The sequence below is a fragment of the Thalassophryne amazonica genome, chromosome 17 (assembly GCF_902500255.1).
Source record: "Thalassophryne amazonica chromosome 17, fThaAma1.1, whole genome shotgun sequence".
Lineage (NCBI taxonomy): Eukaryota > Metazoa > Chordata > Actinopteri > Batrachoidiformes > Batrachoididae > Thalassophryne > Thalassophryne amazonica.
Genome location: NC_047119.1, coordinates 52,937,204 through 52,961,871, shown reverse-complemented (window position 1 = coordinate 52,961,871; position 24,668 = coordinate 52,937,204). Strand labels below are relative to the sequence as shown.

The window sequence follows — 24,668 nt, the reverse complement described above, 5'->3', positions numbered from 1 at the left end:
TGTGAAGAAATGCTTTCTCTGCGTTTTGGGTGAAGGTTTGTGATTATGTGCACCCCAAATTGCATTCCACATGAAACGAAATATCTCCTTTAAATTTGATATTCATGTTTAATTTTTTTTTTACAAAAAAAACCCCCTCAAAACAGCTATCCATAAAACACATCTTCCATCATCGCAAAAAAAAACATCGCAACGCAGTGCAAAATTCAGAACGATCTAGAAAAAAAAGACATCAGGAGAGCAAAGTGGCTGCATGATTCCTTCCAGAGTAACCAGAAGTAGACCTGGAAGGACCACGCAGACACATGATGCTTGGACAGGCGACCGAACCTTTCCGGATCCCGTGGAGCACTTTACGCAACAATACTGCCAGATCGACCGCACAATTGTCACAGTTTTCAGTCGCTTTACGGAGGAGCATTAATCCAGAGTTGAATCTGAATTCATGTTTCTCATCACAAAACATGGTGAAACAAAACCACAGACTCCCTGAAACACTCATGGCTTAAAAAAAAAAAAAAAACTACTGATGCAAAATAAATAAAAATAATAATAATGAAAACAGCCCAAGAAATGCATTTATCATAATGAACAAAATATCTACTTTTGGGGGGGAAAAAAGGCATAATCACATTTTCAGCTCATGTAGCCAACTCTGAATTTTGGTGGAACCTTTTTGAGATGGAGTGTTGGGCGACTCATAAAGTAGGTGGCACAATCTGTGGTCAGTCGCCTAAGAGTGCACAGGCATCCCTCGCGTGCAGCAGCAGGAGAGTTTGTTTTCGTGCTGAGACCCTCCACCTAAAAACCCGAAAAAGGGGAAATATGATCTTTGTCCGCTGGTGGAGAAGCTTTTACAAATGAGCAAATGATACAAAAGAGCAGAAAGTCAGAGAACAGCAGAGACAGAAAGAAGACAGAAGCATTTTTTTCCCTCTCCTGAGAACATGTCAAGTCTCAGAAGGGGAAGCAGGAGTGAAAAGATGGAGAGGAGGCAGGAGTTCTTCTCCCGACAGCAAAACCTCTCCGACCTCCAACCCTTCACAGCCACTTATCAGGCACTTTTATCTTCGGTTTACGGTTCAGAAAGAGCTTGCAGGCGGCGTGGTCAACCTCTTCCCGATGTAGACTCTGGCGAGAAACGACAGACAAACCCAGCGTGAGGAAACAGGAGGTTAACTGCACACCGACGCCTCACATTCATCACTTTGTTTTTGAAAAGCACAAATGCTGCTCAAGACACAACTTAAACATGTTTGAATCTTAAATTTCTCCAGTTGGGCAAATGAAAAAAAAAAAAAAAGTGTCTCAAAATAATTTGTGTTACCTCCAGCACAGCTGGTTTATGTCTGTGTGCTGCTGCAGTGTCCCCTGCTGGAATGTACACTTAGTAATGCGTTACTCTAATCTAACCACGTTTTTAGTAACGAGTAATCTAACACGTTAATCTTTCCAAATCAGTAATCAGATTAAAGTTCTTCTCCAAGTCACTGTGCGTTACTATTATTTTTGCATTGTGGGTCGATAGCAGCATTAAACTTGGTCCGTGGGCAGGAGGTCGGGGTTCGACTGAACTGCCCACTTTAAGCGAGCTGTGAGCTTTTAATCCGTGTTTTTTTGTAGCAGCTACGACTTGTCCTCACCTCTTAAAGCGCAGTGACAACAGCACACCTGCACTGAGCTTTACAAAGACATTTTTATGCTTTATTTTCTCCTTTATTTAGAATTCTGAGCTAAGCCGCTCCGTATCTGCGCGCTAAAAACAGCTGATCCTCCACGACGCGTCAACAACTAACACTATTTTCTATTGCTAAACTCTCTTTCTGAGGACCACATGATGTGAAAACACAATAAAACTTTCTTACCTGTAAATCTGGTCATGTTTTCTGCATAAATAAATGTTATCCATTCTTTGTGCTCAAACGCCAAAGCAGGGGCAAATCCAGATGGAATGGGGGCGTGGGGCAAGCATGTGCCCCCCCCCACAACACCCCTAGATTAAAGGTCCAGTTTTGAAGCCTTTTTTTTTTTTTTACTACAACTACTAATACTACTTAAAACAATAATAATTTCAACAAGTAAAATGTTTAGAGAGAATTTAAATGTTAGAAAAATGTTAGAAAGAATTTAATAGTTACATTTATAAACAATGTAGGTTAGAAATTGCAAGTTTTACTGTTACAGTGCTGTCAACAGTTAAATATGAGGTCAAGAAAGAGGTCTTTATTTTACTTTTTCTAAAACAAGTATTTATTTCATTGAAGTCAAGAAAGGGTGAATATAAAGTGAGTTTTGGCAAAACAAGTATCATTGTCATGTTGAGGTGGCATAGAGTTGTTGTCGGCAGCTGGGGAAAGTAACTAAAAAAGTAACTAGTAATCTAACAGTTACTTTTACAATTGAGTAATCAGTAAAGTAACTAAGTTACTTTTTCAAGGAGTAATCAGTAATTGGATTACTTTTTCAAAGTAACTGTGGCAACACTGTACACCACTGTTCAAAAGTTTTAAGGACATGGAACATATCTAAAAACCTTATAAAAGGGGGAAAAAAGAAAAAAAAATGGAAAAAAAATGTTGAGGAATACCAAAACATTTGTTGCTGAATCTAAATAGAAAAATGTGTGACCACCATCACCTTTAAAATTGCACAATTATTGCAGTTGTTAGAAAATTTGGTTTTTATAATCACACTGTAATTACGTGCACCAACAAAGAAATTATCACTGCTATTTTTATTATTTTAAATTAATATTAATGTAAGGCTCTGGGTGTGGAGGGACCCTTGGATGAGACGCCTCTTCCAACATTGTGATGAGGTCTGGGACAGTGCCAAAGAAGTGGCAAACTGGGGTAGCGGACCAGAGAGTGTGTGCCAAGTACTACTGGAGCAGATAAGTATGACTTTTGGCCAGAACTGTTCACTTGGTGATACAAGCATCAGATTTGGCATGAATGTTCTTCATAAATCACTGTTTGAGAAAAAAAGTGCTGGCCACTTGAAAATCCAATACGGTGGCAGGTAGGGGACAATGAATGATTACACAGGGGTTAAAATTTTAAAATTCTCCAATTATATAGAAAACTACACCACATTGTTTGTCTGATCATAAATATTCCAAAAAGGTATAGTTTGGAATGTCTATGACTGAATGTTATGGAGTTACGGGGTAAAAACAGCAACATTATTAATGAATTATTATTAATTATTAGGGGGAGAAGCTCAGTCATCTGTGAGGAGCTCGGATTAGAGCTGCTGCTCCTTCACGTTGAGGAGCCAGCTGAGGTGGTTTGGGCATCTGGTAAGGATGCCTCCTGGGCACCTCCCTAGGGAGGTGTTCCAGGCACCTCCATCTGGGAGGAGACCCCGGGGAAGACCCAGGCTACTGTGGAGAGATTATATCTCCACACTGGCCTGGGAACGCCTCAGAATCAGAGATGGTGAATGTGACCCAGGAAAGGGAAGTTTGGAGTTCCCTATTGGAGCTATAACTCGATCCTGTATAAATGGTTGAAGGTTAAGCCCAGGTTACACATAGACGGTTTTGTCGGCGGGTAGTACGTAGACTGAAGTTCGCGGTAGTTCCGGCTGTTTTCGCGGTGGAAAGGGGCGGAGCATTTCGCCGGCGTTTTGAGCGCCGTACTAGCCGCAAATACGTGGATAAAACGCCGCTAAATCCGCCGAATAAAGTGGAGTTTTGACGCCGTAGCATCCGGCACACGTCAGGCAACGGGGGTTAATACTCAGTTCTATCCTTTACAATCGCAGGTTCAGATGCGCGTGAGAATGGCAGTGTTCTGCTGCCGCAGATAATGCCCTGTGTACCGCTGGATTTATCCAGGCAAATCCTGCGTTACTCCAGGAACTTTTGATTATAGGCACCGCCCCCAGAGTATAACAGGCTGAAGCAGCTGTCAGTGCAGGGGGAGGGAGTGACAGGGAGCTCATCTCTCAGCCTTTTCTTTTCTCTCCTTTTTCCCCCCCTCAACGTGTTGCTCGTCTGCACCACAGGGCTACCCTCTGCTTCTGAACCAGACTTCTTGGTAAGTCCTTGCCGCTGCCAATTTTATTTTAGGAGGCATACTGGAGCTTCTCTGCAAAAATATCTGGAGCTGGCCGCGAGTGACAGACCTGCATGCAGCGCGCTAGCGTTTTTATACTGACCGCCGCCTATCGGCCGTTTGGAACGCCGTTAACCGGCAGGTGGCGTTTCGAACAGCGTACTGTCCGCTAGCGCCACAGTTTTGTCTGCCTCTGTCGCCGGTTAAAACGCCTTTGAGGACACCGACGTGGGCTCTATCGCCGTTTTACACGCTGTTGATTAGGGATACAACGCCGGCCACCAATTACGGCGGTGTAAACTGCGGCACTACAGGAAGGGGCGGGATGACACGGCGATTAAAAAGTATCAAACGCCGTTGTTCGCGTTGTCTCCGTCGTCAGGCCACTTCTCCGGCAGCGCTCCCGGAATTATTCGACATGTTGAATAATTTTTTCGACGATTCCCAGTGAAGCCGGAACCAAACCACGCCCCCGTGCACCAGCGTTAACTACGGCGTTTGATCCCTAAAACGGCCCGGAATGGGCAAAATCTCTGCCGGGACACTTCCGGGAGAGTTTACCGTCTATGTGTAAACGGGGCTTTAGTGATGAATGAGTGATGTTGATAATGTATTAGTTTATTTGACCAGATAAAAGAAGGAAAAAAAAATCTCACACTTCATTTTTGTTTCACAAGAAATTTTCTGTCAACCCACCAAATTAAATAAATGAATAAAACAGTTTTTTTTCCTGTAAAAATTCTAGGCTGACTAAAACCTTTGCACAGTACTGTAAGTGCAATTGGTGACAAAAACAAAAGTTTTAAAGTGAATGACATCACAGGGTAATGACTGTGATGCCATGGTGAAAAAGGAGCTTATTTCCGGTAATAAAATGGTGGAATTCTGAAAGCGTTTTAAATTACATTTCTTTTTGATTCTTGTTTTAAGTATATGTCTGTATGTATGTCACTCTGTAATTTCTGATGAGAAAGACAAAGGTCAACTTTTGAGAAACAGTTTTTAAATTGAAAAAGAAAATGTGAAGAACGTTGTGATAAGCGCTGATATCTAAACTGGCACACATCTGACAAAATTATGGATTTGGAATTTCTCTCCCCCTTCCCCCCAACTCAGAAAATAAATCAATCAATCTGACAGGATTAAAAACACCTGGTCCACTTTGGGCCTGTCATGTGACATCAGGCATTATGAATCAAAAACCAATGTTCTACACATGTGATGAAACAAAGGCCTGTGAGGTGTGACACGCAGTCGGTGGCAGGGGAGAGGTGAATTGTGGGTGGTGTAGTGTTTTTTCATCTTACCCCAGCCCCAAAGCAAGGAGGTGTGATAGCAGCAGTGATGGGATGAAAACTTTGAGGAACTCTGCGGAAAAGATGCCTCCTTTCTTCATAGCCCCGGTCTTCCTCATGCTCAGGGTTACCGAACGTCGGGGGTGACGGAAATGGAACTCCCTACACAAGAAAAAAATAATAAAAGTTACACTTCAACAAATCAAGTCTGGTGAGCTGGTGCCATGAACTGCTCCATCTACCAGACCATGGAACCGCCTTGAGTCCTGGATAGCAACCTCTCATGCAGACAACTGGTCCATCACCATCTCTTAAAAGTGACAACAACCGGGTGTAATGTGGGTGTCTCCTTGCTCTTCTCTAGCTGCTGGGGTCCTCAATGCTGATGTGCCTACATGCCGGATCACGCCCCAAGAAATGGAGTGTATGTCAAAAATGTTGCAGTTGACGATCCTTCACAATGTAAGCGATCCCCTTCATCAGAGTCTCCCCAAGTTGCCACTCCTTTGACACAAAGTAATCTCCATCACACCCAAGAATCCTCTGAAGAGACCTGGTACCAAAGACATCCAGTCGTCTTCTTAGATCACTGGTTACCAACCAAGTCTCACAATCATACACTAAGACAGGAAGCACCAGGACCCTAAAGACTTCAATTCAATTTCAATTTATTTAATCTATATAGCGCCAAATCACAACACAGTTGCCTCAAGGCGCTTCACACAAGGTCTAACCTTACCAACCTCTAGAGCAAGCACACGGGTGACAGTGGTAACAAAAAAACTCCCTCTGATGATTTGAGGAAGAAACCTCAAGCAGACCAGACTGAAAGGGTTGACCCTCTGCTTGGGCCATGCTACCGACACCATTGACAAAATGAATATACACCTCACTATGACGTATGTCAACACTGGATTACTACACCATCCACCACCCTATCACGGAATACAAAACAGTATAAAAAAAAAAAAAATGGCTGTGAGTATCAGAAGAGACTGCACATGAAGTAGGTCGAGAGTATGTCAGTACAACCTTCGACATGAGGGTTTGTATGAAGGAAAACCTTCTGATCTGAACAAGAAAGCTGTGCACTTAATTCAAAATGTGGTCAAATTTCATTTGGTGTCTTATATGTCTCATTTGCTTAAAAGATGATGATTTGGTAACTTTACGTTATGCAGAAAAAAAATATCAGATGTCATAACCAGACATGTTCATTTGGCTAGGGTAGGTCAATAAAAGTGTTCATATGTCATAGTGAGGCCCAGTATTTTTACTGTGACCAGTTATTTTTGTAATCTAGGCATCCTAAACTTTCTAATGATACCAAATTTACAGGGTTGGGGGAGGCACGCAGGACCATGCTGGCCCATCAATACACCTGTCCTCAACAACTAAAGCACCCAAGCTGCCCGTTTTCAACACCCAGTCTATGCAGGCACAGAAAACATGCAGAGAATATAGTGGGAGTTTCACCTGCTCATATTGATGTAGAGACACAAAACATAACCACAGAATCGAAAGAGGGGAAAAAAACAGAACATCACAAGCAGAAATAACTCTGAACTGTGTCTGACCTCTTTACCTTGATTGTTCTTTGCTGACTTGACAAATGTGCAAGTTCCAAAAATACAGCACATGCAACAGATTGCGTTGAACTTTACACCATTAACAACCTGAAGGCTGTTATTTTGTTCTTTGATCTGGAGAGGATGATGTCATCTTTTATTTACTAAAACAATCTGAACAACAGATCGACCCATAATGCAGGATTAGACTGAGCTTTGATCTGTCCCAGACAAGCCCAGAGGCATCAAGGCCATCTCTGTGTGTAGTTAATAGCTTCTGCTCCGCACAGCAAACTACAAACTACACACTTGCATTTGAGAATTAAGCAATGAAAGGGTTTTTACTGATAACAGCTTGCTAATGAGGGAACAAAAAGAGGAACTGCAGGTAACAATGTGGAACAGGACAAACATCTGATCCTCAATCACATCACTCGTAACAGAAGGACACAAATAGAGGCTTGCACGTCTGTGCTGACGTCAACTCTCAAGAAGGTGGTTTTTCCTGCAGGATGTGTGAGCTTGATGGCTTTCAACTCATTTTGTCAAGCTGCGACTACAGACCTTCACCATGCAGCACTTCTGGCTGCAGATTGTGTTATTCTGTTGCTGGTCAGGACTGCGTTTCCCTTCATGTTTTTTTTGTTTCTTTGGTGACAGGGATTCATGCTGCCATGCACAAAAGTGGGTGAAAAGCAAGCGTTAAATAAAATCCACTGCCAGCAAATCTATATTTTAGAGTTTTACGACAGGGCGCAGGGTTCCCCCCAGAAATTTTTAGTGTAGCGGTGCTGTTATCACCCGGGGGAGTAGGTCCTCCTCCGCAGGAAGCTCTACCATGTTTACTGTTTCAAGTACAAATGGAGGCCATTTCCTGCAACTTCAACCTTCAGTCTTCTCTAAATATACAACTTAAGAGGCATAAGAAAAAAAAAATCTGCAACACCAAGTTCTTCTTATGATACAACCCCAGGCAAAAATTATGGAATCACCGGCCTCGGAGGATGTTCATTCAGTTGTTTAATTTTGTAGAAAAAAAGCAGATCACAGACATGACACAAAACTAAAGTAATTTCAAATGGCAACTTTCTGGCTTTAAGAAACACTATAAGAAATCAAGAAAAAAAATTGTGGCAGTCAGTAACGGTTACTTTTTTAGACCAAGCAGAGGGAAAAAAAATATGGACTCACTCAAATCTGAGGAATAAATTATGGAATCACCCTGTAAATTTTCATCCCCCAAACTAACACCTGCATCAAATCAGATCTGCTTGTTAGTCTGCATCTAAAAAGGAGTGATCACACCTTGGAGAGCTGTTGCACCAAGTGGACTGACATGAATCATGGCTCCAACACGAGAGATGTCAATTGAAACAAAGGAGAGGATTATCAAACTCTTAAAAGAGGGTAAATCATCACGCAATGTTGCAAAAGACATTGGTTGTTCACAGTCAGCTGTGTCTAAACTCTGGACCAAATACAAACAACATGGGAAGGTTGTTAAAGGCAAACATACTGGTAGACCAAGGAAGACATCACAGCGTCAAGACAGAAAACTTAAAGCAATATGTCTCAAAAATCGAAAATGCACAACAAAACAAATGAGGAACGAATGGGAGGAAACTGGAATTAGCGTCTGTGACCGAACTGTAAGAAACCGCCTAAAGGAAATGGGATTTACATACAGAAAAGTTAAATGAAAGCCATCATTAACACCCAAACAGAAAAAAAAACAAGGTTACAATGGGCTAAGGAAAAGCAATCATGGACTGTGGATGACTGGATGAAAGTCATATTCAGTGATGAATCTTGAATCTGCATTGGGCAAGGTGATGATGCTGGAACTTTTATTTGGTGCCGTTCCAGTGAGATTTATAAAGATGACTGCCTGAAGAGAACATGTAAATTTCCACAGTCATTGATGATATGGGGCTGCATGTCAGGTAAAGGCACTGGGGAGATGGCTGTCATTACATCAATAAATGCACAAGTTTACGTTGATATTTTGGACACTTTTCTTATCCCATCAATTGAAAGGATGTTTGGGGATGATGAAATCATTTCTCAAGATGATAATGCATCTTGCCATAGAGCAAAAACTGTGAAAACATTCCTTGCAAAAAGACACATAGGGTCAATGTCATGGCCTGCAAATAGTCCGGATCTTAATCCAATTGAAAATCTTTGGTGGAAGTTGAAGAAAATGGTCCATGACAAGGCTCCAACCTGCAAAGCTGATCTGGCAACAGCAATCAGAGAAAGTTGGAGCCAGATTGATGAAGAGTACTGTTTGTCACTCATTAAGTCCATGCCTCAGAGACAGCAAGCTGTTATAAAAGCCAGAGGTGGTGCAACAAAATACTAGTGATGTGTTGGAGCGTTCTTTTGTTTTTCATGATTCCATAATTTTTTCCTCAGAATGGAGTGATTCCATATTTTTTTTCCCTCTGCTTGGTCTAAAAAAGTAACCGTTACTGACTGCCACAATTTTTTCCCTGATTTCTTATAGTGTTTCTTAAAGCCAGAAAGTTGCCATTTGAAATGACTTTAATTTTGTGTCATGTCTGTGATCTGCTTTTTTTCTACAAAAATAAACAACTGTATGAACATCCTCTGAGGCCGGTGATTCCATAATTTTTGCCAGGGGTTGTAGAATGTTATTACAGGCCAAATATACCAAATAGCTCTGGAATTAACTTAAAGGTCATTCCATGTCAATTCAACGGATATTTGAGGGGCCTCACACACTTTGTCTCAGATTTTCTTTAAATGTTAATCAAATATTCCCAGACTATTTAGAACAACAAATCTGAAGTCTGAGGCCTGTAGGTCAAGTAGTTTCTGAGATATGGCCAATTTAGTGTGCATGGGGTCTGCCATTTTTTATGAAATTATGGCCGTCATTTCTGGAGCCATGTTCAAGGTAGAATATCTCAGCAAATAATGGACTTAGAGGCCTGAAATTTTCTGTGGCAGTTGTCATGGACAACCAGACTTGGACTATAGTCAAACAACAGACATTGACACTAAAATGTGAAGTTTATGTATGCTCAAACTATGGAAAATATTACATTAACTATTGCGAGCATCCATGTTTGAGACACTGAAGCATACCATTACACTAAAAGAAGCCTTTCCATTTCTTGGCTCCTTAATGCCAGCTATACTGGCTATGAAATATGTAAATTTGGCATATCAGTGGTAAAGTTATTGTGGGAGAAACCTCTGAAATCTAAAAAAACATTGTGATCAAATTTTATTAGAAGAAAAGCTCATGTGGGCAGTAAATAAAACTCTTCAAACTGATTCCATTTTGAAGGTATTGATATCTATTTTATGTGTTATAAATACAGCCTTTATGAAACTCCTTCCTGGTTAATTTAAGCATTCAATTATGGCTAATTTGTGCACTCGCTAATGTATTTCTAGTGCTGAAATGACAATTTCATTTTAATTGTGTGCACACACCGCATTCGTATGATTCATGGCACACCCCAGAAGGCTTGCACATAGATCTGCTAGGGGGATTCCCCAAGGTTTTGTATCACCAGTTATCCATCTTCATGATGAAGGGGTATCAAGGAGGATTTTCTTAAAAAGAAGACCTGAAAGTTTAGCTACAAATTGTCAGAAGGTACATCTGAGATGCAAGCCTGAATTGGATCTGTTTTGGTGAAAGAAAATCCTTCTCTGCTCTACTTCACTATGAAGCTAAGAGTAGTGATGCAAAATGCAAAGCTTGCACTGTGCACAATTTCTCCAATCACAGTCACATAAGACCATAACTTCTCCTGGGTTGTCTGGGTGTCTTGGTGGCTTTCCTCACTCTTCTTCTTGCACAGTCACTCAGTTCTTGAGAACTGTCTACTCCATGCAGATTTACCATAGAGTGCCATACTGTTTGTATTTCTTTGTAATTAATGTAAATAAAGTCCAAGACACATTCAGTGGCAGCTTTACCATCAGAGAGCCTCGTCCACAATGACCACAAAAGACTCCAAGCTGTCACTGATGTAAAAGGGGGAAACACACAGTAAACTTTTGATCAGGGTCATTTGGGTAGTTTGTCATTATGATTTCAAAAAAGTAAACAGTTGTTTGACAATAAATGGCTTCACCCAACCACTAACCATGAGTGAAAAAAAAGTTTTTGTGTTGTCATTCATATTCTCTGAAAAATGGCCAAAAAAAAAACCCCCTAAACTTCTGCCAGGGTATGTAAACTTTTGAGCACAACTGTACATTAAAATCATAGATTTGATTAAATAATGCTGGATGGCACTTTCTTGTCCCATCCATGCATTTTTAATTATATGTACATACATTGAACTTAAAAAATAAAATCAATCAATCAATCTAGGAGGTTGTCCAGGGCGTGATGTCATTGTTGCATGATTATCATGGCAACAGCGGCGGCGTTTCCACGTTGGTGAATGTGTCCGCATCACACATGCTTTCACACTGTCGGGCAGTTAGTAAATTTCAACAAAAATGGAGAGCTTTCACTTGTAAAATGACCTACCAGTACCAGGATAATTTCACTGATGAGGAGTTTGCACACAGCGTGTCATCATGATCACGTCACTGTGTTTTTTGGTATTAAGAGAGTTTGTATTTATTAGTGATTTTCTACAGCAGCCAGGCTACAAACATGCTCCAGCAGACAACCCAAAGCAAGCAAACACCTGGACAATCAGAACCAGGCTGGAATCGGGTCTCATCAGTCGGACCTGCAGTCCGGAGAAGATGTGTTGTTGGTAACAGCAGCAGCATTTGATGACTTTCAACTCATTCTGTCAAGCTGTGACTCCAGACCCTCACAGTGCAGCACTTCTGGCTGCATTGTTATGCCAGCGGAGACTGTGTTTTGGAGGTGGTGGCTCCACTGCCTTGGTGGAATGCATTGCCTTTGGGCCTACGTTCTGTGGACTCAATCAAAATGCTTGAAGTGAAGCTCAAGACACACTTGTATAGGCTGGCTTTTACCTAGTTTTATGTTTCAATTTCAATTTATATCACACCAACTCACAAAAATGTTGTCTCAAGGCACCTCACACAAAACAACTGAAAAATAATTAAAATAATTAAAAGATTTTTTTAAAAAGTACAATTTAAAAGATATGACTAAAAGAATAAGAAAAAAAATAAAGGAATAAAAAGCAATTAACACAATAAAAATGATAATGGCATAAAATGCTATTCATAGGCATGGGAGAACAAATGCGTTTTGAGTCTAGACTTCAAAATAGATGACAACTCTATTGTTTCTGCTGTTTTTAATTTCTTTGTTCTTATGTGAAGCACTTTCTGACTTTATCTTGAAAGGTGCTATATAAATAAACTTTACTTACTTACTTACTTACATTTGGAGGAACAATGTTTAATCAGTCAAGTTCCACAACAACAGACACAAGGGACTGTAACTTCTGTTTACGAACCAGCAAAGTGGGAGAGATATTAATGGTCCAGTCCATGCCAGAGAGCTGTTGTGTGCACTGCATGCCCGATAAATAGGCACGCAATGAGAAACGAATAATAAAAACGGTGTGAAACGGATGATTATTTCTTGCCCGCAACAACAGACAAGAGTTAATGCCTTTAATCAGCAAAAAGGTGAGTCACGACTGGTATCTTTAAAATGTTTTGACAAAGGTTGATGAATAAATTGTCAAATAAAAAAACATTGCAAGATGATGCCACAGTATAACGACGCTGTGATGAAACTATAATGGCGCCGTTATTCCATTGTCTGGAGAGGACCCTGGGACGTATTAGTTCTAGGGGTGTAGCAATTAATACACCAAACGTGATCGATATATTAATTCAACAACCAACAATCTGATTTAATGCAAAGTGAAAGCATCAGTCCATGTCATCATGTCTTTATTTTGAAAGCAATTAGAAGAAGGAACAGGAACAAGAAAAAAATAGTAATAGTAACTCTGACATTGCAAGATGAGGCATTTTCAAGTTTAGCAGATGTGTGCATTCCTATGAGTGCCTTCATCATTATTTCCATACATTTCTTGGCTCCCCGATAGACAGTCTGCTGGTTGCTTGTGCAGGCTAACCAGTTTGACAACCCTTCATTTTTGCGAACTGGATGATGAACATACTGCTTGTTACAAGAGGGGGCAAAGGAGCATGAAATGAATCCCAGAATCACCAAACAAGACAAAATGCTAAGGGAAACAAAACTGTGACTGGCGATGGCATGATGCAATCTGCAACCTCACCACTAGATGACACTAAATCCTATACACTGTAGCTTTAAGGATATTTTATTGCATTCTGACCAGTGGCTCCAATGGCTGCCCCAGAATCCCCCCTCGAAGAAAAAAAAAAAAAACATAAATAGTATGTGCATTTCTACAGAAAACTTCGTGCAGATGTGTACTGAGGTGAGACTTACTTTGGGGGAATATTTTCCGGTCGACTAGACCAGTCAGCCACCCAGTCTGCATCTTTCATCAAGATGTCCATGTCCTTCTCCTTGTCCATGGCGTCCTCTTCCGACTGTAGCAGACAAACAAAGACGTGTTATAGAGCTGCCTCGGCCTCTGGCTGACCCCTCCAGCCATGACGCATCTCTGCTGCTTCAGGACAAACAAAATTAAATTTATGTGTAACGACACAGCACAGCTCAATGTAACAAAGAATTTCTTTCACCGACACAAAAAATAAAAATGTCTCCACAGTGCAGAACAAAACAGAAGCACCGTGTTAACAAACATTAATTTAAAAACAATGGGAAAGTGGAATCCACATCAGGTGTGGCCACCATCTGCATGGAAACTACAGTAAGACAGTACAGCTGTCATCTACACACCAGCGGGGAGGCTGGTGAGTGAGGTTGCTATGACAACAGACTGATGGAAAACCCAAACCAGGAGCTCTTACTTGGCTGTCTCTTCTGCTGCTCACGTCCACGTCAAAGATGATCTGTCCGCCATCCTGGGGACTGTGCGGTCTGGGAGGGCTGTGGGCGAGGCCAAATGAGAAAAGACGAGCCGTTACGAAATCCTTTAAGAACATCCTGGAAGTTTATTATACACAAGATATTTAGCTTTATGTCAAGGATATTTAAAACAAATACTATGTCATACAAATAATAAAAACTTGGACTCTAGCCACATATTTATGGACCCATAACTGCATAACAGACTTCAAATCAACTGATATTCAAATTTGCATTTCAAACTCTTTCTGGGGGATCCCACAGTGTTCCCAAGCCATCTGGGAAATATAATCCCTCTAGTGTGTCCTGGGTCTTCCCTGGGTCCTCCTCCCAGTTGGGCGTGCCTTGGAAGAGCCCCCAAGGAAGACAGCCAGGGGGCATCCTCACCAGATGCCCAAACCACCTCTGCTGGCTCCTTCCAGTGCCAAGTGGCAGCGGCTCTACTCAGCATCCCTTCAGATATTTGACTTCTTGTTAGTGAATTTTCAAATTTCCAGTAGTTCCTAAACCAATCGAGTAACAAATGCTTCTAACAGGAAAAATAATCTAATCTTAAAATAGTGGTATTTCACCAAAATCATTTTGACAATCTCATTTAGTATGTCACCAATATTTTTGCACAATTCAGATCCTGTTAAAATAACAATAATGATGATAATAATCCTCGGTGCAAGTGAGGAAATCTTAACTCATCCGAGACCCAACAGTCACATGACAAAAATTCAGCAAATCTTCTATTGAACTGCAGATTAGAGGAGAGAGGAAAAGATGAAAAGATACTGTCAGGAGAGATAGAACAGGAACAAAGAGACATAGTACATGTACGTGCAAGACTGGTAACCCTTGCAGGCACTTAGATGCCGATACGTAAAGTATTTGATTCCTGTTCCTCCGCAATTTTTGTAAGATAAATCAAAGAAATCCCACGCCACTAGATGACAGTACTTCCTACAAACTGTAGCTTTATACAGAACTTTGCCTTCCAGTTGCTTTTTGTGTTTTGGAAGTTTTTGGGGAGACGACTCGTGCAGGGCGTCACATTACGCTCGTTCATTGTGGCAACAGTCGGAGAAAAAGCAGTAACACCAGCAAAAATTTAAGCTTATTCATATTCAAACTAAGTCAGCACAATGAGGTCAGTCCTGCAGCTAGAATGGGACATCAGGCTTTTGCTCATGGGCATGTAGTCAGGAGAGATTTTAGGACATTGTACGTATAAAAACTACCTGTCACAGGAGGAGTTACTGCGGCTCGACTCGTGTTGAGCATCCAGAAGGATCTTTTCCATGTCGCCATTATGGATGGAGGATGAGGACGGGACATGCTCCAGCCCGCCCACCATGGCCTCCTCCTCCTCCTCCACCTGGGGAATCGGCAGCAGGCCCGGCGCTGGTCCGCTGGAGTAGGCCGACTGGCTCGATCCGGCTGAGCCTCTGTTCATCTCCAACTCCACCCAGGAGCCTGTGGGTGGAAACAAGCACACAGCCTTCTTTCAAAGCAGCAAATCCAGTGGTGTTGGTCCCATTTCTATTTCCCACCATTTTCACCAAGAAATATAGAGACCAGGGAAAAAAAAGCTTCATGGCTTTAAACCATCTCTCACCCTGATATTACAGCCTCACTCTGAAAACATTTCCTGCTAGAAGACACTGAAGTCACAGGTCACTTTAAATGTTGCTGCTTACTGGCAAGAAGTAAAGAGCAGCAAAATCCCCCAGAGTTTAAATGCAAAAGTAAAAAAATAAAAGATATGAAAAAGCATGCTTTTAGAATCTACATTCTACATTACAGATTTTAAATATTCACAATAAAAGTAGAATTTGATCCTCTAAAAGTAGAAAATTTGGTCCTCTTAAAAAAAGGGGGGACAGGGATTAAAAGTTTCAGAACAATTCAACAGGATTTTTTTTTAAGTAGAACTAAAATAATTAATCAGTTTAAAAGAAAAAAAAGAATCAAGTAGAATTTGGTCCTGTTAAAAAAGGGGGGACAGGGATTAAAAGTTTCAGAACAATTCAACAGGATTTTTTTGAGTAGAACTAAAATAATTAATCAGTTTAAAAGAAAAAAAAAGAATCAAGTAGAATTTGGTCCTGTTAAAAAAGGGGGGACGGGGATTAAAAGTTTCAGAACAATTAAACAGGATTTTTTTAAGTAGAACTAAATTAATTAATCAGTTTAAAAGAAAAAAAAAAAAGAATCAAGTATAATTTGGTCCTGTTAAAAAAGGGGGGACGGGGATTAAAAGTTTCACAACAATTCAACAGGATTTTTTTTTAAGTAGAACTAAAATAATCAGTTTAAAAGAAAAAAAAATTATCAATCATGTCACATCAGCTTCAAGATAAAAATAAACTTTTTATGTTTGCGCTTGTTAAATATTAGAACCACAAATCAGAAAAAGTTGGGACGACAGGACTAAAATGCAGTGATTCTTACATCTACTTTGACTGTTTCATTGCAGGCAGAATGAACCCAAGATACTTCATGTTTTGTGTGGTCAACCTCATCTTGTTTGTTAATAAACATCCATATCCTTTAAAGCCTGTAACTAGAGCCAGTTTTCTTAAGACAAGCAAAGGATTGACACATTAACACATCCAACTCATTATGGTACTGTATGATAGATCTGTGGAAAGTAGGTAGTTGACCATTTATGAAAGACTAATGAGGGAAGCCTCCAAGACACCTAGACAGCTCTGAAGGAGTTATAGCAGGGGTATTCAACTTGTTCCAGAAAGGGCAGAGACGGTGTAGGTTTTGTTCAAAACCACCCATTCCACCAGGTGATTTCACTGATTAACCGAGTCCATCTGCTCAAAGTGATGTTAGTGAAATCACCTGGTGGAGTGGGTGGTTTTGAACAAAACCTACACCGTCTCTGCCCTTTCTGGAACAAGTTGAATACACCTGAGTTATATGCTTCTGTGGTTGTGGTTGGAGAAACTGTGCATTAGCAGTTCTACAGCTTCATGATCAAGAGGTACAGAGGAAGATTTTCTGCAAAAGAACATGCAACATTTCAGCTGCAATTTTCCAGAAGGCACATGGGAAACCCGAGCCTGCATCTGATCTGTTTTCCTGTTTTAAAATCCTTCTCTACTCCACCCAAACACTAAGCTGGGAATGGTGCAACAGTCACCTGTCGCACCATTCCCAGTTTCTCCACTCACACCCACAGAAGCCTATATTTTTTTCAGAGCTGTCTGGGTGTCTTGGTGGCTTCCCCCACTAGTCTGTAGCTCAATTTTTGAGAAATGCCTACTTGAAACAGATTTACCATACAGTACCATAATCAGTGATGGAAAACTGAAAACATTGTTCTGGAACACTCTGTAATGCTTGTGTTTTGGATGCACTGTTCAGGAGTGTGCATCAAAATGAAGACATGTCCTGTGCTAAATGTTTGCTCATTACCTCACTAAGTGCTTCATAACAAATGTTTCAAAATGTTCAGTGCAATAGTCAATAGAGTCTTGCTTGTTTGATGTAGTGTATCCAGAAAGTATTCACAACGCTTCACTTTTTCCACATTTTGCAGCCTTATTCCAAAATGGAAATCCCCCCCCCCCCCCCCCAAAAAAAAAAAAAACTACACACAATACCCTATAATGACTGAAAAAAGTTTTTTGTTTTGGTTTTTTTTTTGGAGATTTTTGGAAATTTGCTAAAAACAAGCAAAAAAACAAACAAACAAACAAAAAAACAAACAAACAAAAAACAAAATGAAGAAATCACTCATACATAAGTATTCACAGCTGTTACCATGAAGCTCAAAATGGGGCTCAGGTGCATCCTGTTTGTTTCCACTGGTCATCCTGGAGATGTTTCTACAGCTTAATAGGAGTTCACCTGGGGTAAATTTAGTTGCTTGGACATGATTTGGAAAGACACACACCTGTCTACATATAAGGTCCCACAGCTGACAGTGCATGTCAGAATACAAACCAAGCATGAAGTCAAAGGAATTGTCTGTTGACCTCCAAGACAGGATTGTCTCAAGGCACTAATCTGGGGAAGGCTACAGAAACATTTCTGCTGCTTTGAAGGTCCCAATGAGCACAGTGGTCTCCATCATCTGTAAATGGAAGAAGTTCAGATCCACCAGGACTCTCCCTCAAGCTGGCTGCCCGTCTAAACTGAGCGATTGGGGAGCAAGGGTCTTAGTCAGGGATGTGACCAAGAACCCAACAGTCACTCTGTCAGAGCTCCAGCATTCGTCTGTGTAGAGAGGAGAACCTTCCAGAAGGATAACCATCTCTGTAGCAAGCCACCAATCAGGCCTGTATGGTAGAGTGGCCAGATGGAAGCCACTCCTTAGTAAAAGGCACATGACAGCCCACCTGGAGTTTGACAAAAGGCACCTGAAGGACTCTCAGACCACGAGAAACAAAATTCTCTGGTCTGATGAGACAAAGATGGAACTCTTTGGTGTGAATGCCAGGTGTCATGTTTGGAGGAAACCAGGCACCATCCCTACAGTGAAGCATGGTGGTGGCAGCATCATGCTGTGGGGATGTTTTTCAGCGGCAGGAACTGGGAGACTAGATAGGATTGAGGGAAATATGAATGCAGCAATGTACAGAGACATCCTGGATGAAAATCTGCTCCAGAGCGCTCTTGACCTCAGACTGGGGTGACTGCTCATCTTTTAGTGGGACAATGACCCTCAGCACACAGCCAAGATATCAAAGGAGTGGCCTCAGGACAACTCTGTGAATGACCTCGAGTGGCCCAGCCAGAGTCCAGACCTGAATCCGACTGAACATCTCTGGAGAGATCTGAAAATGGCTGTGCACTGATGCTCGAGAGGTGCTGCAAAGATGAATGGGCAAAACGGACCAAAGATAGGTGCACCAAGCTTCTGGCATCATAGTCAAGATGACCTGAGGCTGTAATTGCTGCCAAAGGTGCATCAACAAAGGATGGAGCAAAGGCTGTGTACTTAGGTACCTGTGATTTTAGTTTTTTATTTTTAATAAATCTGCAAAAATTTCCAAAAACCTTTTTTCATGTTGTCATTATGGGGTGTTGTGAATAGAATGAGGGAAAAATTAATTTACCGTATTTTCCGGACTATAAGTCGCACTTTTTTACATGTTTTGGCCGGGGGTGCGACCTATACTCCGGTGCGACTTATAAATGAAAAATATACCGGTAGGACCTCAATTAATTTACTGTAACAAAACAATTTTACGTGACAGAGTCGATCTATGTTTTAAAATGGCCACCGGAAAAGGAAATGCAATGCATCATGGGCACTGTAGTATGACGGCCATCCTATAGTTCACGCTGGTCGCGATAACCAATCAGAGAACAGAACTTTGGATGCGTATTCCTCACCTCACCCACAGCGTGTGAAGCTGACGAACTCGGTGCTTGCTGTTATTCCGGCTTGGCGAACAGAACAGCTTCAACCCTTGGATATCAATGTGAGCAGAGTGTTTAAGTTGACGCTGAGAGCTGCGTGGGAGCATTGGGTGAGCGACGGCGGAGGATTAGTGTGTGCACTTGGAAGGATCTGGCGTCGATGATTGTGAAAAGCGTTTGAAGCAGACGAACATGGTGTTTATTCCGGGACGGCTAACAAGACAGCTTCAACCCTTGGATATCACTGTGAGCAGAGTTGACGCTGAGAGCTGCATGGGAGCACTGAGCGACGGCGGAGGATTAGCGTCTCCACTTGGAAGGAGCTGGATCGACACCGCTGGGTGGTCATGAGCTGCGCAGGTAGGTGCTGCATGGTTCGGCTCGCAATGTGGTCCGCAAAATACAAACATATCCGTAGGTAAAATGCAGCTCACGAGAGGGCGCTCAAGGCTTGTGTAACTGTTCCTGCGACTTCTGACTACCATAGAAAAATAAAAATTTTAACGTTACTGATAACATAACAAGACAACGGAGAAGGCCCGAAAAAATGCCACCAAAAAGAAAATCATACTCTGCAGATTACAAGTTGCGACTGGTGAAATATGCATCCGAAAACGGTAGCCGTCACAATATTATCATCTGAACTTTTCATGTTAACATACCTGTATGTCCATGGGACTTATAGTCCAGTGGACCTTATTTATGGTTTATTTTTCTTTATAATGGATAAAGTGGCTGGTGCGACTTATACTCCGGTGCGACTTATTTATGGTTTGTTTTTCTTTATAATGGATAAAGTGGCTGGTGCGACTTATACTCCGGTGCGACTTATAGTCCGGAAAATACGGTACTCATTTTTGGAATAAGGTTATAACATAAAATGTGGAAAAAGTGAAGCGCTGTGACTACTGTCTAAAGTGGATTTATATGATTTTAGTGAACTGGCTTAAACAGCATATTCGGTGATTCTGAAGGGGTTTTAAAAAGCTGTAAACAAACATTCACAAAATAGCATAGAATTTATTCAATTTTGTTAGGTTAGGATACATTCACAAGACTTCCCACAGAGGCCTACATCTGAATTATTTATTAATTTTGTGTCACAATTCTTATCTCTTTGGAGGCATGTGAACACATGAAATCGGATTCTTTGGTGCATCTGGTGCACTGGTCCTCAGTCTGACATCTCATTTCTTGTGATGTGATGCTTGTGGGAATGAAACCTGAAACAAACCTGAATGAAAACCCTTTCAGACAAAATCTAAGTCAGTGCATGCAAAAAATAAACAAACAAACAAAAAAGAGATAACCTCAGATTCAGACCATTTCATTTGAGAGTGAACAGAAATAATCTCATTTAAACTGTTCTACACTCACGTTTAAAGTCTTTCTAAGCCACTTTATAGAGACTGTAAACCACTTTAACCCAGGCAGCTTATGCTAAAGTTCATGCTTATGTTAAAGATATATGAAAATGGTCAACTGGTTGTTGAGATGTCACGCTAACAAGTGAAAACGGCCGGACGGACAGATGACCACTATATCCCCTGTAATTCATACAGAGGGGATAAAAGTAGAGAAAACTAATGATTAGCTGATGTCGTAGCAAAACTCTTCAATCATCTAATGATAAAACTCTGCACTGATACCAATTATTAAATATTCCCCACAGTGTTTAAAAGATCACCAAAAGAAGGACAATCATCTGAATTCATGATTACATGATAGCCAAAGGACTCAACATGTTAAAATGTTTAATTTTTTATCAAGGTATTATTTTGTTCAAACATCCTCCAATGTAACAATGTATTCAACCTGATGAGATGGAGAAAGAGTAAAGTCACATCAGGAAAGCAATAAAATAATATCCTGCTTAAAGCCAATCTTGAAGTACTGCAAAGAGCATTTTAATAATGATGATGAAAGAAGAAGGAGAAATAATAGAAGAAGAAGAGAGGAGGAAGTTGTAGAAATAAGAAGAAGGAGGGAAGGAAGAAGAATACATGAAAATCATTACTGCACCATGGCTTTGTCTTTCCTCATATATCATCCTCCATCTATATATACAAAAAAAAAAAAGACAAATGAAAAATTACAAATCAAAGCCATTATAGATGATTCTGAACATTTACTAGTTTTCCTTCCCACAATAAAAGGCCATTCTAAAATGCTCTGTTTTTTCCACACAGCACAGATGTTTCAAGTTTTGAGGGAGCGTGCAATTGGTATATTGACTGCAGGGATGTCCACCAGAGCTGTTGCCCATGAATTGAATGTTCATTTCTCTACCATAACCCGTCTCCAAAGGAGTTTCAGAGAATTTGGCAGTATATTCAACCGGCCTCACAACCACCGACAATGTGTAACCACACCAGCCCAGGACCACCACATTCAGCATGTTCACCTCCAAGATCGTCTGAGACCAGCCACCCGGACAGCCGCTGCAACAGTCGATTTAAAGAACCAAAGAATTTCTGCACAAACTCTCAGAAACCATCTCAGGGAAGCTCATCTGCATGCTCGTCCTCCTCATCAGGGTCTCGACCTGACTACAGTTTGTCGACGTAAACGACTTGAGTGGGCAAATGCTAACATTCAATGGTGTCTGGCTGATGATCAACTCTATCCGAAGGAGATGTGTTGCACTGTGTGAGGCAAAGGTTGGCCACACCAGATACTGGCTGGTTGTCTGACACCCCCAGAAACCCCCAATAAAGCAAAACTGCACATTTTAGAGTGGCCTTTTATTGTGGCCAGCCTAAGGCACACCTGTGCAGTAATCATGCTGTCTAGTCAGCATCTTGATATGCCACACCTGTGAGGTGAGATGAATTATCTCTGCAAAGGAGAAGTGCTCACTAACACAGATTTAGACAGATTTGTGAACAATATTTGGGAGAAATAGGTCTTTTGTGTATATAGAAAATGTTTTAGATTGAGTTCAGCTCATGAAAAGTGGGAGCAAAAACAAAAGTGTTGCATTTATATTTTTGTTCAGTGTATGTCCATCATTGTACTTTCTGTAGTGCAAGTATAGCACATGTAAATTTATCCAAAACAAATTTTCAGTTTTATTCTAACATACAAGATGTGGGCCAACAGGACACCAACTGATCAATAACTTTTGAACAATTTTGTTTTTTGTATAGAAAACATTTTTACACTCAAAGATGAACATATTATTGATTTAAATTTTTTTAGAATTAAGAAATATTAAATGCAGTGCACGTCCTGCTGTGACACATCAATCTAACTGGCATAAGAAGACCAGAACTCTGCTGAGGGACACAGACTGGTGCCAAAATTTTAAATGTTGTCACCTACAGGCATTTTTGAGTAAAAGTTGGCAAATAGTGTTACTTTGTCAATTTGGGTGTGCTGATTCCAAATCTGCCATTTGCCAAACTGTATCTGTCCTCTGATGACCTTGAGAGGTCATTGAACTTTGTACCTGTTGACCCGACCAGAAATCCCACTTTGAGCATATTAACCTGAATGAAAAGTGTCACCCACGCTCTGTCCGATGAAACGCAGTCAGTCTTGAAGACTTTGCATATGAATGCCTCTGCATCTGCAGTGATGTGGTCACTGAGATTCCCTTTGCCAAGACTTGACAGCAGGTTGCAGCACTCCTTGAACGTCTTAAAGCAGGATTTCTTGCTATGACCAGCTAGAAGTGATGTGGTGTCACAGCCTGTGATAGTGTGAAATGCTGGAAGTGCATCGAGTATATCATCTCCAAGACTTGCTGCAACTACATGAATGGGGATGTACTTAAGTTTCTTTGCGGTTCCTGTTTTCATCCAAACCTTCTTGCGGGACATCTTGTTGAAGTGGGTCAGCAGCAAAACCAAGACATCTGTATCATGAGAGGGAATGATATGTGATGCTTGGCTCTTGATGCAATGCAGCACCATTCTTGTGTCAGCTTCTTCAAGTTTGGCCTCCAACTCCTGTGTGTTGATGTAACCAGCAGAGGATTCCACCTGTTCCTCATCAGTGAAACCACCTGCAACTATGATGAGTTTGTCCTGTGCTGCCTGCAGCAACAGTTGCTGGGATAGGAACCTTGCCAAATCTGCCTTGTTCTGATTGTGTGCCATGAAACTGTCCCATTTCAAGGGCAAGGGAACGTCTCTGCTTTTGATCTCACGTCGTACTGCTACAACTTTGTGAGAACGTTTGTCTCTTGTACCACTTTTGATGGAGAGATCTTGATATCTGTCGAAGGTAACATTAATGCGACTGAACAATGCCCCCAAGTTCATTATGGAGTTCAGCCAAATCACCAAAGATTCTGGCCTTTAATGGTTTACCCATTGCAATGACATGTGCCTGACCATCAACAGTGATAGTTCCATCAGTACCAATTTCCCTGGAAGTCAGGGACTCAGGATAAAGAATATCTCCAATCAATGAATCCGCCAAGACAGACTTCTGACCAGATCAAAGTTCTCCTTTCATATCTGCCACAGATGGAGGAGAAGGCAGCAGCTCGTTCTTGAGGATTTCCTCGAAGTTCCCATCCCTTCCAGCCTGACATGCAGTGAGTACCCGTTGCAGATATTTCCTATCTGCACATACAGCCGTCTTTGTGGTTGAAGATACTTTGGGCTCTATGTCAAAGAGAGAAGCAAAGGTAATATACTTGTTCTTGCACAAAGGTTCGGTGAAAGCAACTGTTCTCTTGCCATCTTGGCCAATTTCAAGCCTGTGTCTGACAAATTGTATCAGCTGATCTTGACCTTTCTGTCAAGCCTTGTGTTGTGAAAGTGTAGTGACACGGACCCACAACAGGGGGCGTTAATGAACGGACAATGGATAAGCCAAAAAGTAACTATTTAATGTTGTGAATCGCACAATGAAATACAGACAATAACAGAGGATGAGGATGGTCAATCATACACAAGGTGATGTGTGGGCAGGCTCGAAGATAGAAGACGTCTGGCCAGAGAAGAGCCGGATCCCACACAGTTTCCACCGCCAACGGATCTGAAGAACACCGGAGCCGCCAAGTCCTGCGCCCCAGGTGGCCACTGTCTTCAGCAGTCAGACCCGGTACTGCTGGCAGAAACAGAAATAGTTAATGGTGGGTGTGTGAATACACACCCACCAATCTTTCAGTGCTTAATTCGTCCAGGAGGGAAAACCTCCACCTCCAGACACAGAATCACCCGTGCAGCTCCTGTCAGTCACTTCCCTGGAAGGAGTGAGAGGCAAAGACATCGCGCTCACACTATCCGCCAATCCAGCAGCCACAGGAAAACGGCTGCACACAGAACAATGTTTAGTCACAGAAAATCACCGCAGAGAAGGTTACCTGAGTGGTAGCTGATTTCTCGGCGGGGAGGTGGAGTTGCAGTCCGGCTTTTATGGAGGATGTGGTTGATGAGTGACAGCTGGTGTTGATGATGTG

General features: G+C 41.4%; 1 protein-coding gene across 1 annotated transcript in view; it reads right to left on the bottom strand.

Moving 5' to 3' along the window:
* Positions 1-841: 841 nt before the first annotated feature.
* LOC117529421 (BCL2/adenovirus E1B 19 kDa protein-interacting protein 3-like) overlaps positions 842-24,668 on the bottom strand; it is a 36,795-nt gene continuing 12,968 nt past the window's right edge. Inside the window, exons 2-6 of the mRNA XM_034192198.1 lie at positions 15,109-15,343; positions 13,825-13,903; positions 13,337-13,440; positions 5,369-5,518; positions 842-1,131 (exon numbers count right to left, since the gene is read on the bottom strand). Of these exons, the coding sequence (XP_034048089.1) occupies positions 1,083-1,131; positions 5,369-5,518; positions 13,337-13,440; positions 13,825-13,903; positions 15,109-15,343 (617 nt within the window). The 3' untranslated portion in view covers positions 842-1,082. The remainder of the gene's footprint in view (positions 1,132-5,368; positions 5,519-13,336; positions 13,441-13,824; positions 13,904-15,108; positions 15,344-24,668) is intronic.